The sequence below is a fragment of the Phaethon lepturus genome, unplaced genomic scaffold, assembly GCF_000687285.1.
Source record: "Phaethon lepturus isolate BGI_N335 unplaced genomic scaffold, ASM68728v1 scaffold29805, whole genome shotgun sequence".
Classification (NCBI taxonomy): Eukaryota; Metazoa; Chordata; class Aves; order Phaethontiformes; family Phaethontidae; genus Phaethon; species Phaethon lepturus.
Genome location: NW_010541728.1, coordinates 933 through 16,590, shown reverse-complemented (window position 1 = coordinate 16,590; position 15,658 = coordinate 933). Strand labels below are relative to the sequence as shown.

The 15,658-nt window shown below is 52.5% G+C and overlaps 1 protein-coding gene across 1 annotated transcript; it reads right to left on the bottom strand.

The window, feature by feature from the left end:
* Positions 1-602: 602 nt before the first annotated feature.
* On the bottom strand, positions 603-15,655 carry SH3TC2 (SH3 domain and tetratricopeptide repeats 2; the record flags this gene model as incomplete). The annotated part of the gene is made up of 17 exons (XM_010287819.1): positions 603-794; positions 1,155-1,351; positions 1,994-2,144; positions 2,704-2,826; positions 4,288-4,438; positions 5,922-6,102; positions 6,218-7,921; positions 8,025-8,066; positions 9,039-9,175; positions 10,242-10,437; positions 11,232-11,305; positions 11,961-12,162; positions 12,285-12,428; positions 12,795-12,900; positions 13,898-14,025; positions 14,293-14,397; positions 15,536-15,655. Coding segments are annotated over 17 exons (3,953 nt in total), but the record flags the coding sequence as incomplete, so codon positions are not given.
* Between the last annotated feature and the right edge of the window lie 3 nt (positions 15,656-15,658).

Here is a 15,658-nt window from a genome sequence, read left to right as displayed (position 1 = left end):
GCTGGGGAAGAAGGAAGGGGGGCATGTTTGGAGTGATGGTGTTTGTCTTCCGAAGTAAGCATTACATGTGATGGAGCCCTGCTGTCCTGGGGATGGCTGAGCACCTGCCTGCCAATGGGGAGTGGTGAAGGGATTCCGTGTTTTGCTCTGCTGGCGTGCGCGGCTTTTGCTTTACCTATTAAACTGTCTTTGTCTCAACTCATGAGTTTTCTCACTTCTACTCTTCTGATTCTCTCCCCCGTCCCACCGGGAGGAGTCAGTGAGCGGCTGCGTGGGGCTTAGCTGCTGGCTGGGGTTAAACCAGGACAGCTGCTGGGCCCGGCTGCACCATGCGCTCCAGCACTGCTGCTGGGGCCCATCCTGCCCGGATGCCCACCCTGGGCTGCGGTGCACAGCCCTGCTCCTAAAAAATGAGGGCAGGGTCCCAAGTGCTTTGTCCCTTGCCTGTCAGGGACAAGAAGATCAAACGCTGCCAGCTCCTCAGGATGTGGCACAGGACCTCTCCTGGGCCCGTTGTTCTGGAGAGCGTATGGACACATGCCAGCGGCACGGCACAACGCTGCTTGACGGCTCGCACTGGAGTCCCGGGGGTGGCGGGTGGGTCAGACAATGTGGCCACCTTCGCTCAGCCACCTGGGCCGGTATGTGGCACAGCCCGGCGTGCCCTCGGGCCCCCACGGGGCACCAGGGATGTCACCCAGCTTGGCGTGAATGAGGCCTTGCAACTCCTGGTCTCCCAGCTCCGTCGCTGCGGCGAGGGCCAGGAGGAAGTAGGCTGCTGCATCCTGTTCATCCTAACCGTAAAGGACAGGGTACGCGTTAGGAAGTGGTTTAATTGAAGGTCACAGGGTATAAGGGAGCTGGAGCAGAGCCCAGTGGTTCCAGGCAGAACCCAGTGACTCCTGACCTCATTGAAATGGGCTCTATATAGTTGCAGCTAAGTGCCAGCACTTCTTTCCAAATTACCTTTCCCCCTTCAAAACCTGGTTGTGCCAACATTGTGCACATTTATTCTAATGCTGCAGGTAGGATGGAGAGTCACAGGATGCAGCTGTGTATGTGTGGCTGCTCTGCCAGCAGATGTGATACTCCACCTCCCGCTCTCCATCGAGACCAGAGGGCTCAACACAGCATCATGGAAAGAGGTTTCCTACCTTCAGTTTGTGCAGGGTCAGGTTGCCAAGGTGGCAATACACCTTGGAGTAATACAGGGCCTCTCCAGAGCACTGCAGCAAGGGGGGACGCAAGGCAAGAGTCTTCAGGTAGCAATCTTCTGCCATCTCATACATATGCAGAAAATAGTAGACTGTAGCCAGGCGGTGGAATGCAACCAGCTCTTGTAATTGGTCTCCTGGAAAAGAGTTGCTGGTGCAGTCAGCCCACAGCACGCTCGCAACACATGCCCAGCCCAGCAAGCTGAGCCACTCAGGGATGCATTTGCTCAACAGTCTGGGGGTGCGGATGTCTTCATAAGGAGATACTGGGTTTGAAGATGATGCAGAGAAAAGAGAGCCATGGGTGCTGATACCAAGGCTGGACAGATTGCCCGGGGAGTATATCATTCAACCAGGGGATTTTTTGGGTGCTGGAAAGGGCTATTACAAGACCAGCTCCATCTCAGACATTTATGCTGGCATTTGGCCTATTCAAACTATTTCTGTAATGGGAAGGGATGAGTTTATCAGAAGAGCCAGGGCAGGGAGGAACTGTTCAGTCCTTTGCCTTCACCAGATTTCCCGTGTTCTGGTGTAGCAAGAACCCTCCACTCAGCCGGTCCCACCAGCACCACGGCAGAGCTCTCCCATGTGGCTGTCGTGCAGCCTAAAAGGGGAAATGGCCTTAAAAAGATGTTACCCCTTAGGATAAGAAAAGGTCCAGAGGTCTTATGAAAGCAGGAGATTCCCCTTTCACATGCACACTGTTCTTACTCAGAAAGGCAACCGCCTCCACAGGAGCCGGTAGCTCCCATTCCCTGCCCGTGTGCATCACTCACCAACCCTGATGCTCAGCCTGGCTGCCAGCGTGGCAAACTCCAGCGCCTTCTCGTAGCCCTGCAGCCCAATCTGCAGCTCTGCCAGCTTATTGAACAGCCGTAGCTCTGTCTTAATGGCCTTCAGTTTCCTGGCCAAGGGCACAGCACCTCCCTGAGGAGAGAGAACAGCAAATCCAGGCTGTTCCTGGAGGTACTGGTACAACAGTGCCCAAATAAGGGTGATAGAGCAGCCAGAGATGGACCAAGTTTTTGGCATGGCAGGCAGATGATGGAGTGGTTGAGTGCTGCAAGTTCAGGTTCTAGCCCCTTCTTTCCCTTGAAAATGAGTTTCATATCCCAGAGCATAGTTCTCAAAACCTGAGCCTCATGTCTCTGCCCTTCCCTATGTGCCTGAAGTTCTGACTCTGAGCATGTCTCCAGGAGAGACCAGCTCACACCTAACGCTGCCAGGATTTGTAATGTCAGGACCCTGTTCCCACCTCCCAGACGGTCTCTGGGGTGAGCTGCAGCCATTGCAAAATAGGTCTGTGCTCCAGGCTTTCCCCCCGCAGCAATGTTTGTACTCTGGCACACTCAGAACCACCCCATCCCTCTCCACGCTCCACCCCTCCAGTCTGGCCATGCAGTGCTGCAACCAGCCCTGGGGCAAAGCTCCCCACAGCATCGCCTTGCAGGGACACAAAGACAGAAACGCTCGGAGGGATCAGTACCCTATAAAACTCCACCGCTCGATCTCTGTTTCGGCTGCCATTAAAAAAGGTATCACCTGCTTTTTCATAAAGATCCATTGCCAAGGAAAAGTTCTCGGACTTCAGAGCAGTCTGAATGGCTGCCTAGAAGGAAAAGGAACTAGAGTGAGGCTTGGAAACAGACATTTGCACTTAGACATTGGTGTGATTAAATAAAACCAAGTCATCGTAAACGTGAGCCACAATGCTGCAAACAGCACAACGCAGGTTGGCCAGTGGGTGTATGGGACTGCTGTGCTGCATTTGCAAGCGATGTGTGCAAGGGTGGAGCCAGGAACCAGATAACCCATCCCTGTGCGGGGTCAGTGTGCCAGACTGGTCAGCTGGGATATCCAATGGGATCAGGATTCAGAGTCAGGACAGTGCAGCCAGCAGCTGTCCCAGCCCTGGTCTGTCATCGGTGTGATGGAGCCAACGTGGAGATTGACAAGGGGGACAGACAGCTTATATAGAGAAAGGCCAGAGCCAGCGGGAGGCAGGGCAGGTATGCTAACTTCTGGGAAGAAGAGTTATTTGTGCCAATTATGCACTTGGCCCTGGTGCCACCTTCCAGCCAGAACATGTTGTTCCTTACACCATTACAGTTTATCATTGCTAGTGACCTTGCCTGGGAGGGGGCCCCTCAGGGACTTAGACATGCCCTGCTAAGATCTGGTGTCAACTGGCCCTTCTTAATGGGACGTCATCCCTCCTTTAGCCCCTGCATCCCTGCTGAAACCATGAGCCAGGGAGGCAATGACAGCTCTTTGTTATGGGCCTCAGATCTCCCTTGTGAACACTAGGAAACAAGCTGATGCCAAAGCCACCTATTCATTTCACCCAGGTCACTGAGCAGCCACCCAGTACCCGTAACTCCCTGCCTTTACCACCTGATTTAGGGGCAGGCTGGTGGGACCTCAGTCACCCAGCCCCACCAGTTCAGAAGTGCTTCTGGGGTAACTGAGTGAGGACCTACATGTGTGCAGGCTGGTGCTGCCCCAGCTCAGTGCAATCCCAACAGACCCAACCAGCCTTCTGCTCTGCTAACTCTGGGCACATGAAAGGATTTCGCATCTTTTAATAGAAGCTGCTCCCTGAATGAGGGAGCCCTAAGATTTTATGAGCTGCTCTTCCTCTTTGCAGCTCAGCTGATATAATAATGCTAGATATGGAAAGAAGCCAGTAGTCTTCTACTCCAAGAAGTCTCAAAGCATTTCCCTGGCACCTTAGTCCTTATCTATGTGTATTTCAATAGGAACCAGTCACCTGCCACCTCCAGCTTGCTTTGGCACCCCTACATCACTTTCTTACTCAATAAATTCACTTACTTTCACACAAGAATCCTCTAAACCCAGTGTGTGGGAGGAAAGATAGGAAATTTAGTGCCAGATAGTTCATGAGTATAAGGCAACAGCTCCTCCTTCCAGCAGCAGGTTTACACTGCTCATAATAACTTTCCTTTCCAGGTCTTCCAGCCCCAAAAGACTCCTACCAAACCACACAGCTGTGATGGGAATGCAGCTAGCCAGTGTGAGAATGGGACTACTCCAGCAACCTCCTCCATACCTGAAAGTACATTTCCACCAGCTCGTCTTCCTGCATGAGATAGTAGAGCCTTCCTGCCTGCAGCCAGGCCTCTGCTGCTTTCACAGTCTCCTCAAGGTCAATGAAGATCCTTAGACTCTGTTTGGTGCAGTCCAGGGACTGTCTCAAAGACCTGTGACGGTAACAGGCAAAAAGCCACTACAGAGAAATCACAGGACACCCCCAGCAATCAGCTGCCAAGCTACCACACCACCTCCCCATCGGCAATCCTCTCTTCTCCTCCTACAGTTGCCACAGATTAGAGATAAATGGACAGCCACAGCTCCAAGCAATGTGTCCTGGCAAAACTGTGGAAGTCTCCATGCTTTAGTGCATGTGTGTGTATCATCTGGCAACTTTCGACCAGCCTGGGACCCCAGTGCCCAGCAGAGTCCCAAGGCAGCCCGCTCCCAAAAGGGCTGCTCCCCACCCCTGTTCATTTCAGCTGACAAAGAGGGTTTTGTCCAGGTCATCTGCAAACCTTATTTGCTCTCCTACACTTAGCCCCAAAGTCACTCCCAGCTACACACGGGAGCATAGGCAGGGAGTACTTGCACCTTTGTTTTCCAGACAGCATCTGGCATCCAAAACCTCATCTCTGCCTATTGTTTGTCCCTCGGTGCAGGCGAAGAGGCAGATCTGTGGCCACATGAGCAAGACCTTACAGCTCCTCTCCAAGCCCCTGGTCACTAGAGGACAAAGGGACAAGCAGCAGGACAAGCCAGAGGGTCGGACACACTGCCTGCAGAAGGCAGCTGTGGCCATGTTTGTTTGCCGAGTGTCTCGCCTGCTGGCAACGAGGCTCCAGCTGTCCTTTGAGTCCAGGGAATGGGGTGCTTTGTGATCTTAAATAGCACTGTTCACATGACAGGCGTCTGCTTCCTAAATTCCTTCCCTCTGAACTCACTGTGACCTAGCACGGGAAGGTTAACATCCAAGTTAATGACGGCCCCTGCCCATTTGTCCTTCTGCGACATGGCAGCTAGCTCTCCACTATTTGACACGTCTGCCTTCAAAGATGAAGAAAGTCTGTGGTCTGTCCAAGTCTCTTTCTCTCCCCTTGTGCATAATCTAATCAGTCACCTGCATGTGGCAAGCGGGAGATTGAAAGGTGAGCTGATACGGGGTCTTAAGTACCTCCCTGGGGAAAATACTCCAGCAGAGATAGGAAGGGCAGACTCAGCAGCTCGAAGCTGAAGCCAGACTTATTCAAATAACAGATAAGGAACCTATTTTTAATGGTGAATGGTGATTAATCACTGGAATAAGCCTCCAGAGGAAATGATGAATTCCCTGTCACTGGGTCCCCTCTGATCAAGGCTGGATGTCTCTCTGGAAAACTGTGTTTGGCCAGACCCCAGTTCTGTCCCAGCTAACAGCCCGGCATTTGCCCGGCAGACGCGGTGCTCCGGTTGACATTGAACTGTTCCCCTCTTCACCGCGCAGCGGCAGCTCGCAAACCTCAGCCGCTCACTAACCCGAGGCTGCTGGCGGGGCAGCTGGAGCTACCACACACCTTCCCCACACCCCCCGAGGGACACCCCAGGAAAGCCACTGCTCTTGCTTTGGGTGAGCAGGGACCCCACTGACAGCATCTGCACACAGGCAGGACTTACTCAGCTGTGCCCAAGGCCTGGTAGAGCCGGCTGAGGGTCTGACGGACATTGCCCTCCATCCCTCTGTCCTGGAGCTGTTGTGCCAAAGACACCCAGTGCTCATGGTAGGTAATGCAGGCCTGGAGATTGGGGGACACTTTGCTGTAGAAATGGCAGAGAGACTCAGTGACGTGAAGCTGACCTGCATGGTACAGGGAAGGGAAAAGGACAGGTCAGGGGGCTGCGTTAGGGACCTGGCAGGGGTGCTGCACAGACGTGAACGCTGCCCTGGCTCCCGCCAGCAAAGCTGTACTCACTCCTCACGTTATGCCATTTCAGGGCAAGAACCAACGCCAGTTCATAACAGAGTGTGCCATCTTCCACCCTCTGCTTGTTCACCATGGCCTGCGCTAGCCACAGCAGCACCCGCACCAACTCCATCTCCAGGTCTTCGCTCTCCTGGAGCTCAGCGTAGAGCTGAACCGACTGGAGCAGGTAGAGCTCAGACAGCTGGCTCGCCCCGTGCGAGAGGATCAGCTGCCCCAGGTTAGCCAGGGCAATAGCCTGGTTCCTCTTGTTCCCGGTCTCCTTGGCTTTGTGCAGGGCCCGGAGGTAGTTCTCTGCAGCCTTTTGCACCTGCCCTTCTCCTTTGAGGGCGATGGCCAGGAGATTGTGCACAGCTCCACCCTGGGTCACGCTGTCCGTCCCATGCAGAGAGCGCAAGAGCTGCCACATGATGTCTGCAGCTGGGCCCGGCTGGCTGTTCAGGAGATGCATCCACCCCAAAGCGAGGGAAGACTCAAAAGCCTCCTCCTCACCCATCAGTCTGCTGAGGGTTACAGCTGTGGCTGCGTAACAAACCGCCCTGTCCAACACGCCATGCTGCAGGTACATCCTGGACAAGATGGCACACAGCGTCCTCTGGATGGGCACAGCTCTGACCTCGCAGGAGAAATGCAATGCTTGCTTGAGATAGAAACAAGCCAGTGCTGGGATGCTGCTCCTCTCCAGCTGGCTTCCCAGAAGTTTGGAAGTATTTTGGAGGATGAAGCCAGCTCTCCAAATGGGTGTCGGTGCCCCCTTGATGCCACTGGGAACAAACAACCTAGCAGAGGCCACCGCGATATTTGGCAAATACTTCTTGTCATACAGATAGCTCAAGATGGGGGTGGCATCCAGTGGCAGAGAACTAGTGTCCGGGCTGAGTAAAGTGGTGGTGAGACATTGAAGGTGCTCGGTAAAGGGCAGCACTTCATCATTTTTGCCTAGTTGTAGGAAGAGCTTGACAATAAGGAAGGAGATCCGTGCTTCCAAAGGAGCGTTACCCACAGCAATGGCTTCCCTCAGGACGTACATCATGACTTCCAGCTCATTCTCAGAGCTGAAAGAGCGGCCAGGCAAGCAGACAAGCAAGGCCACCGTTTTTCCCAGCAGGGAGGAGAACTTCTGCTTCATGTTCTGTTTCAAGTAGATGGAGGCAAGGTTCACATGCAATGCAGCCAGCAGGGTCAGGTCCCCAAAACCCCTGTCCAGGATGCTCATGGCTTCCTCAAAGTAGACTCGAGCTTGGGAGAACTTGACCTTTTTGATGCAGAGCTTACCCAAGAGGAAACAGAGCCTGACATGAGCCCACACTGAATGAGTCCGCTTGGCCCAGTTCCTGGACGTCTCAAGGTACATGACCAGTTCATCCTCATCAGAGAAACCATAAAAAGTGGAGTTGAGAAAGGAAAAACTGAGATCATAGAGGCTTTGAAAACTGGGCACATAATTGTCTTGGTTAAGGAAGGTCAATATGGGTTCAAAGACATCAGCATCTTCCATGTGTCCAGCGTTCAGGTCAATAAAGAACTTGGGATCATCAAAGTCATCCAGATTCTCCAGGAGAACATCTTGCAGCGTACCAGGGGCTGATTCACTCCCTGGGCTAGACAGTTCGGAGGTGCTAGTCGTAGCCAAGCCATTTATTTCCTCCCAAGACTGGAGCAGCTGGGTATCTTTACAGCCACAGGGAACAGCCTCTGGAAGGGACAGGCAAACCATAGTGGGATGTTTCCCCATGTCAAAATTCACCCTCAGAAGTCATCATAAAAGCATCCCATTCTGTCCCCTCCACATACTTACCTGATGGCACTTTCGGGAACATGGCTGTAGGTTCAAAACCATCTACACAAAGAAACAATCAGAAAACAAAAAGCCCAAAGCCTTGGTCAGTGTTAATGTGCAGACACAGTACTCAACCCTTATAGAGACCTTCCACTGCTCTGCTAAACCCCAGACCGGTATGTGGGAGAGCAGGTTCACTTCTGTCCGCAGACACCACGGCCAGCTGGAATTTTCAACCCTGCCTGTCTGCTCAGGCTTGGCTGGATACAAGACCATGGAGTTGGTGGTGGGGTAAGCACCAGTGACATTATAGTTACCTGGGATCAAGCAGGTCTTATTTTTCATGGGTAGAGTTTTATCAGCTCTGTCTTTCTTAAGAGCCTTGCTGTGCCTATTCAGAGGTTTCAGATATATGTGTGTCTCTGACAGGCTCTACCCCAGGCTCACTGCACCTGAGCTGGCTGGTCTGGGAGGTCCCCTGAACCCCAGGGGATCCCAGGCTCAGCCCTGTGTGGCCACATTGTGCTTCGAGGTAGTGAGAAGGCAAGAAACAGAGACAGAGAAATTAGCTATGGCCAAAAGCCAGACAGCCAGCATAGAGAAACTGAGAAGAGAACCCAGGAACCCTGACCTCCTGGCTCCTGCTGTGGGCATGGAGACAATGACACCTGCCACTTTAGCTGTTCATCCCCCTCAATATACACCCAAAGTCAGACAGCAGCAGGGGACCTGCTGTAGGCAGGGACCTACAGCCAGGATCAGTCGAGAGCAGCATCTGCCAGAGTCAACCACAGCTGAGGAGCTGCCCTGGAAGCAGAGAAGACCCCTGCAAACTGCAGTGTGGCAAGGCCCAGCTCTTGAGGGTATCTACAACCTTTCGTGACCAGGCTGGGCAGAGGGCTTGGAGGCTGTCTCAACCACAGCAGTTGTCTCCCCTGTAAAGTCTTGAGCAAGGAGCTCTCTAGACACTGCCCGGCATTGCTCTCCATGGGGATCCATGGGGCTGGGCACATAAGAGGAGGGGAAACTCACCCAACCGGTACACAGAGGTGATGTCAGTGCGTGCCAGGTCACCGAGGAGGGAGGTGAAGTGCTGCTCGCCACCATTGCAGGGGATGCGCAAAAGCGCGGGTTTTTCTTCTTCACTCAGAAACACCAAGCCCTTTTCCCTAGGTTGAGGGCAGACATCAGGGGAAAACAGTCAGTGTCTCCCCATCCCCTGACACTACAGATGTCCTGTGGGATGGAGGTGGGCTTTCCCATCCCTCCTCTTCCTCCCACCAGAAAAGCTCTGCTGCAGATGGATACCAGTCTGGACATATTCCCCATTAGAGCTCTCAGATCCAGCTTCTCCATGGGGGAACTGATGGGTGCCAGAGGAAGGGATCTATCAGTCTTTTTTTCCTCTAGAAGCCCTTTCTGAGGCCAGAGCATCATCTGATCTCCTATCTGTTCTCTGTAGTGTCAGAGAAAATTGGCTAAGATTTACCTTGAGTGAGCCTGACGCAGGAAAACTCAATAGACCTAGCAACAGATTGAGACCTCATACCTTCCCCTCCCCTGCCCCTCCTTCCCCCCCAGACCCTTGGAGGAGAAGCTTTTTTGGACTTTATTGAACTAGAGCTATGTCTTTAAGCCACCAACAAAGACAACTGCCTGGGTCATCAGAATGGGGTTCCATCACCCTCCCCCCTGGATAACTCCTGTCTGTGTCCTTGGGAGGGTGTTTAATTCTGCTCAGCGAGGAACTGTGCCAGTGGTCATTCTGCCTCGACATCCCGCAGAAAGCAAAGGGGCAGAAGGAAGCAAAGCAGGACTTGGTTTCTTGGCAGTGATCACTCTCCCCACCCTTGCCAGACTCACAGCCCCTCAGACAAAGCTACAAAGACAAGAACATTTCTAGGTGAAGCTGTGAAGCCAGCTTGTCTGGTACACATATGTCCTGGGCTGCCTTAACATAAAGCCAGGTCTAGCCCAGGGACAGATCTGTTCCTCTCCAAGAATCACCTGAGGCCAATGAAATATGAATGCTTTGTCTGTGCAGAGACTCCCGCAGCCTGTTGGCAGCAGAGCCTGGCCAAGTCTTCTGGACAGACCTCAAAAGTATCCTCTATGAAGGCCTTGCAAAGCAAATTACCTTCCCTGGACTCTTACATAGCCTTGAGTTTGGACCTGGAGTCTTTTCTTCACTTTCTCCTGAGTTTAAATTAATCTAGACAGTAGCAGTAAACTTACAGAGGTTTGCAAGCCTCGGGATTTATGTATTGGGTTGGGACAAAGCCGATGCTCCCACTGCTGAGGGATTTGCCCACAAACCACGGTAGTCCTGGAATGAGGAAGCCGATGACTTCTATGCTGTCTCCTTTGGAGAAACTCAGTTCATCCCACGCTGCTCCTCTGCGATCCTCTGTGGCTGTGCATCTGCCTTTGACTGGGAAACCAAGGCAAACAAGGGCATTTAGTGTGAGGCCACTGTTAAAACTTCCCCACTGGAAAAGACTTGGGCAAGGAGAGACCACGATTTCAGCTTGAGAAAGCTTACCTCTCTGTCCCCTAGGATTTACTGTGCTCTCAGACTCAGATCACTGCTGTTTCCTTGTGACAAGAGGTTTATAATAAAATATACAAGAGGCATGGATAAATGCCACACAGCCAAAGACTGAAACCTCTGAGAGCTGCAGTATGGAAGGTGGCTGGAAACAAGGAGCTTCACAGAAGCTGCACTGTCTCAACTCTGCCAGGAGTGAAAGCTTTAACAGTGCAAAAGTCCATTACACTACATGCAAAATGCACACCTGCAGTGACCTCCCATGTCCAGCATGCTCTGGACAGTGCCCATGTCCAGGCAGGAATGGCCTGGGGCTAATGGGTAGACGATGGGCACAGGTGTCATGTGCACACTGGTGGGAGGCTAATTATTTAAAACTTCAGACCCGAAAGAATTAAAGGAGAGGTACAATTGCATAGCATAGAAAAACCCAGTGGCAGAAGGATGCCATCAGCAGCCCTCTGTACTCTGTGTTCTTCAGATCGCCCTTCTAAGTACATGCAATTTGCACGCTCTGTTCTCCATTCAAGAGAGTCCAAAGGTGCACTATTCCCTTAGAGCACCTTGCAATGGACTGTCATCGTCAGAACAAGAGATGGGCCCTTTGCATTTGTGGCCAAACCCAGGTTTGCTCTTGCAAAGGGCAAGGGCAGCTGCATTGGCCAGGTATCACTCACCAATTGGCTGAGCGGTGGTCCCACTGATCTCCTGGGAGATGCCCAAACTCACAGCATAATTCTTCAGGAACCACCTGCAAGGCAAAGGGGAACCACACTGGTGCTCCCTGAGCAGTCCTGTCCTCAGGCCACCTCCAGGGATAGTCTCACACAAGCAGGACAGATGTTCTGTCCTGTGGGAGTGCTGGAGCTGCTACGGAGCATGGCCAGCGTGGCCAGTCCAGTAATTCCTTGTAATGGTGTTACTGGGCATGGATGGCAGTTTGCACCTCACAACTGCAGCCGCACACCACATGGTAAGAACAGGGTAATTTTGCCAGCCGGTAAGGAGGATTTCACTGTGTGACTACAGGAGGAGCTGTGGGTGTCTTTGAGGCTCAGCCCAGTGTCCAGCATGAGGCCTCACTTTGGCTGGCATTATCTAAGTCTTGGGGTCTGCTTTTTCTCCCAGTTACTCACCTGTAAATCACAAATAATCTCATGTATGTCCTAAATCAATACCATACAAGAATGATATCTGAAGTATGTCCCTGCTCTGTCCCATTAACAGGACCTGAATTGGTTCCAGTGGTTGTCTTTATGCATAATGTATATCCTCACAAAATTATGTAGCTCTTGCACATTGCCAGAGGCAAGAGCAATATCTCACCCCAGGCTCGGTGCTGGCTCATGCATCAGGATCAGGAAAGAATCTTGGCTTGAACACTATTAACTGGCCAGACTACTTACTGGTAAAATGGGTGAGGTATTGGCTCTAGAGCTGTCACAGGCACCAGGCCTCGCTGACCCGTCAGTAAGGACATCCCTTCCCACTTGGACTCCTCTCCAACGTTCTTCACATGGATCAGCTCGTTTGTGCAGAGCTGCAGGCCTTCCTCTCCCTCCCGCTCCAGCTGCCAGACACCGGGCACTGCTCTGGAAAAAAAGTTACCTGCAAAGAGAGTCATGCCCAGGTCAATAACATCAGTGCAAGACATAGCCCAGCGCAGGGCTACAACACAGCCCTGCTGCGACGCTTTAGAGGAACTCCGTACATATGCAGCCCCTTCTCACCTTCCTGGAGTAGCAGACCCATATACATGGTGGCCAAACGATCTTCATCCACAGTAACTCTGATCTCTGTGTCCTCCATCAGAGCACAGTTTAGCCAGTACTCCTGGTCAAAGAGAAGCTGCTCCAAGCAGCTGCCCACATATCCTAAGAAACCAAGAGGGAAAGCAGTGTTAGCACCCTCCTTCACTGGGCAGGATGAAGTGCTCTTCGGATGTCTCCTAGTCTGCCATCTGCAACCATGCTGTGACACAACAGCCTCTAATTCTCTCTCCATCCCCAAAATGCAACAGAGGCATTACCAAAAATGCATCCTCCTAGGTCTCTTTTACTGGTCCAGACAGTGGTTTCATAAATCTGAAACCATCTGTAGATGGACACCAAGGTTTTCTAATTCATATTCTTTTCCTGTCCACCCTGTTACATTACTGTTTTTTTGCTGTCAAAGAATACCTTCTGCAAAAATGCTTCTCACACTGTCTGTTTAGATCTCCCACACCTTGAAAACATTACCTAAGGCCAGATACGTGGAAAACTTCCAGACTTCTTCCAGGGTTTTGAAGGTGAGGAGGAACCGATCCTCCTGTGCTTGCACACAGACCAGCCTGGCTGACAGCTCCTACACATGGAAGACAAACACTATTTTGTCACTAAGACAAAGATCAAGGGACAGTCCTGGGACTCTGACAGGGGGTCTCCTTTGTCAGTGTGGGAATAATATTAGACCCTGGAATGAGACCAGACGCTCATTTATTAGCATAGTTGAGACCGAAAACTGTGCAAGTTGGTTGCCTGGGATCAAGGGGAGGATGATCCAGCCAGCTGAGTCCTTCAGCCAGGAGGGATGGAGCACCCACAGTGACAACTCCCCGTGGCACAGCAGTGAGAGGGTGAAGAAACCCCATCTCCTCCTCCAAATCTTTTCCCCCATGGCACACCCCAGAACCACTGTGCTTTTGAAGCCCAGACACCTGAACCATACCATGGGAGGGTTAATGTTCAGTCAGGGCAGGCACAGCTTCCAAACTGCAGCTCTGAAGCTGAAAGCGGTAACTGTGCCTTGAGGCTGCAGCTCTTTCCACTATTGCTGGCACTAGTATGTCTGCACTGTTCCAGGTCTTCTGGGAAGCTCTGTAGGGAGCCCTGAGGGCCCTCGGAAACCAGGAGGGAAGGCAAGTTGAGTCCAGGAAATGTCTCTATACCTGTAGTGATTTTTCTATACGAAGCCAAATACTCTGAGAACCCCTGGGTATGTCCAGAAATGCCACATCCACTGGGCACTCGAGTCTGGCACACAGCTTTGGTGATCCGAGGCCTGTGAAATGCTGGCTATTTAGACTCACCCCAGGGCTATCTGCATGATCCCTCAAGCAGCTCAGAGCCTCCAATATGAGGCTCCTGACATGAGGGTCAGCTTTGCATCTGCCTCTAACCTGTTACCAGTTCAATTCCCCCATCATTCCCGTCCCCTACAGAGACCCCGTGTGCAGGAACACACACTGCAGCAGCCTTGGAGGAACTTCTCTTTCTCGGCTGGGTTTGGTGTCCCGTCACGCATCCCATCGTGCCAGGAGCCTCCCTGCACATTCTCTGCCCTGCTGGGCTGCGGCTCCTACCTTGAACAGGGCACAGACGTCTCTGTCATCGCTCTCCAGGGCCCACAGCTTCTTTCTGGCTGCTTCCTGGAGCTGGGAATTGGGGCACTGGGAGGAGCGGCTCGCAATGGAGAAGAAGAGCGAAATCTCTTGAAACAGAAACGTGCAGGGTTAAGGGGGAGAAGGAGCTCCAAGCCACACCGAGCTGCCTCTGCCACACTGCGTCCCTGCAGCCAGCCCCCCGGTGCCGCCAGCCCCCCGGTGCCGCCAGCCCCCGCCTGCCTGCGACGCTCAAACACCACAAACCCACCCAGACGAGACACTCACGGGGTGGCGGGGGTGCAGTTAGCTGCGGTGCCAGGCCTTGCTACCTTTAACCACTGGAAACCTGGGTGATGCCAAAGGCAGGATCTTACCTTGTGGAAAGCCCTCCCCGACAGTGAGCAGCACCGAGGAGGGGTCTGGCAAGCCTTCTGCTGCCTCGATAGCGGGGTCGCTTGGCTCCAATGCCGCAGCCTTACCTAGCAAGGAGCAGGGACACAGAAGAGTTGCTGTCAAGTTTTGTGGCAGAGGTCTACGATATTCTGCCTAACCGTGCCACCTGAAAGTAAAGCCCATGGGTTGCACTGCAGATCCGGCTGGGGATTGTGTGAATCTGGCATCACTCTAAAATCATGCTCAAGGGTGGAGGCATGACCCTTGGGGTTGATGTGTCCTAACCACGTGATACCCTTGATGACCGACTTCTTTCCGGTGCTGGAGTGGTTTTGAAGTGAGGGGACTTTCCCTGCTTGCTCTTTGGGACAGACCCTCCCTGGGCAGATCTAGCAGAAGGATGACCCCATGACACTGAGAATTTTTTGGAGGACATCTCAGAGAGAGTGCAGAGAGCTGAGGGCTTGCAAAACTCTTTGCTCAACAATTCTACAGTCAAAATGAGATTTCCTCCCCTGCCTGCCCTGGTTGGTATCTGAAATCCAAGCTGCATTCTGCCTGCTTCACACATCATCAACTATTGCCATAAAGGATTTGGGAACTGAAACTTCAGCTGGTAATTATGTTAATGAAGGCTGAGGCACATAAAAAACCAGCTTGCCTTTCCACAGCTGTATTGGCTGTGGAGGGATAACAAGATTACAAACCAATTTTTGTCAGTAATCAGATTGGACTTGTAAGACAAACATGTACCTGGAGATCTGGAGCTGGAACGTGCAGCGGCTTTTGTAAGTCACTTCTGTGACCGTAACTATACTCTACAGTTCTTTTTATTGAGCCAGCTTTGCTAGTCAGTCAAATAAACTGTTACTTGCACACAGAATTATAATCCTCATTTATAGCTAGCAGTAGAAAAGAATGGCCCAAGGCTGGACATGTAATGAATGAGCTTTTCTTTGAAAGAAAAGGCTCTACATTTCTCAACAGCTGATTCGAAGACACTTAACAAGGGACTTCATCCGGCAACTCTGTCCCCTTCCACGCGCGGGGGAAACAGAGATGGAGAAGCAAAACGAGCCAGAGGCAGCACTAAACCCGAGCTGGCTCCTGCCTGGGCTGGGCTTGCCTGACAGTTGCTTCCCTCCTCCCTCCCTGCCTCTTCTCCCTGCATCCCAGCAGGGCCCGGTGGGCAGGGCTGGGTCCCCCTTCCACGGGGATGGGTACCTGATGCCATGGTCTTCTGTCGCCACCATTTTCCCCGGTGCTCGGCTGCGGTGCGCTGCAGGCGGTCCCAGCGGGGCAGGAGCACGGGCGAGCGGGGGCAGCAGGCGTCACAGGTTCCACCTG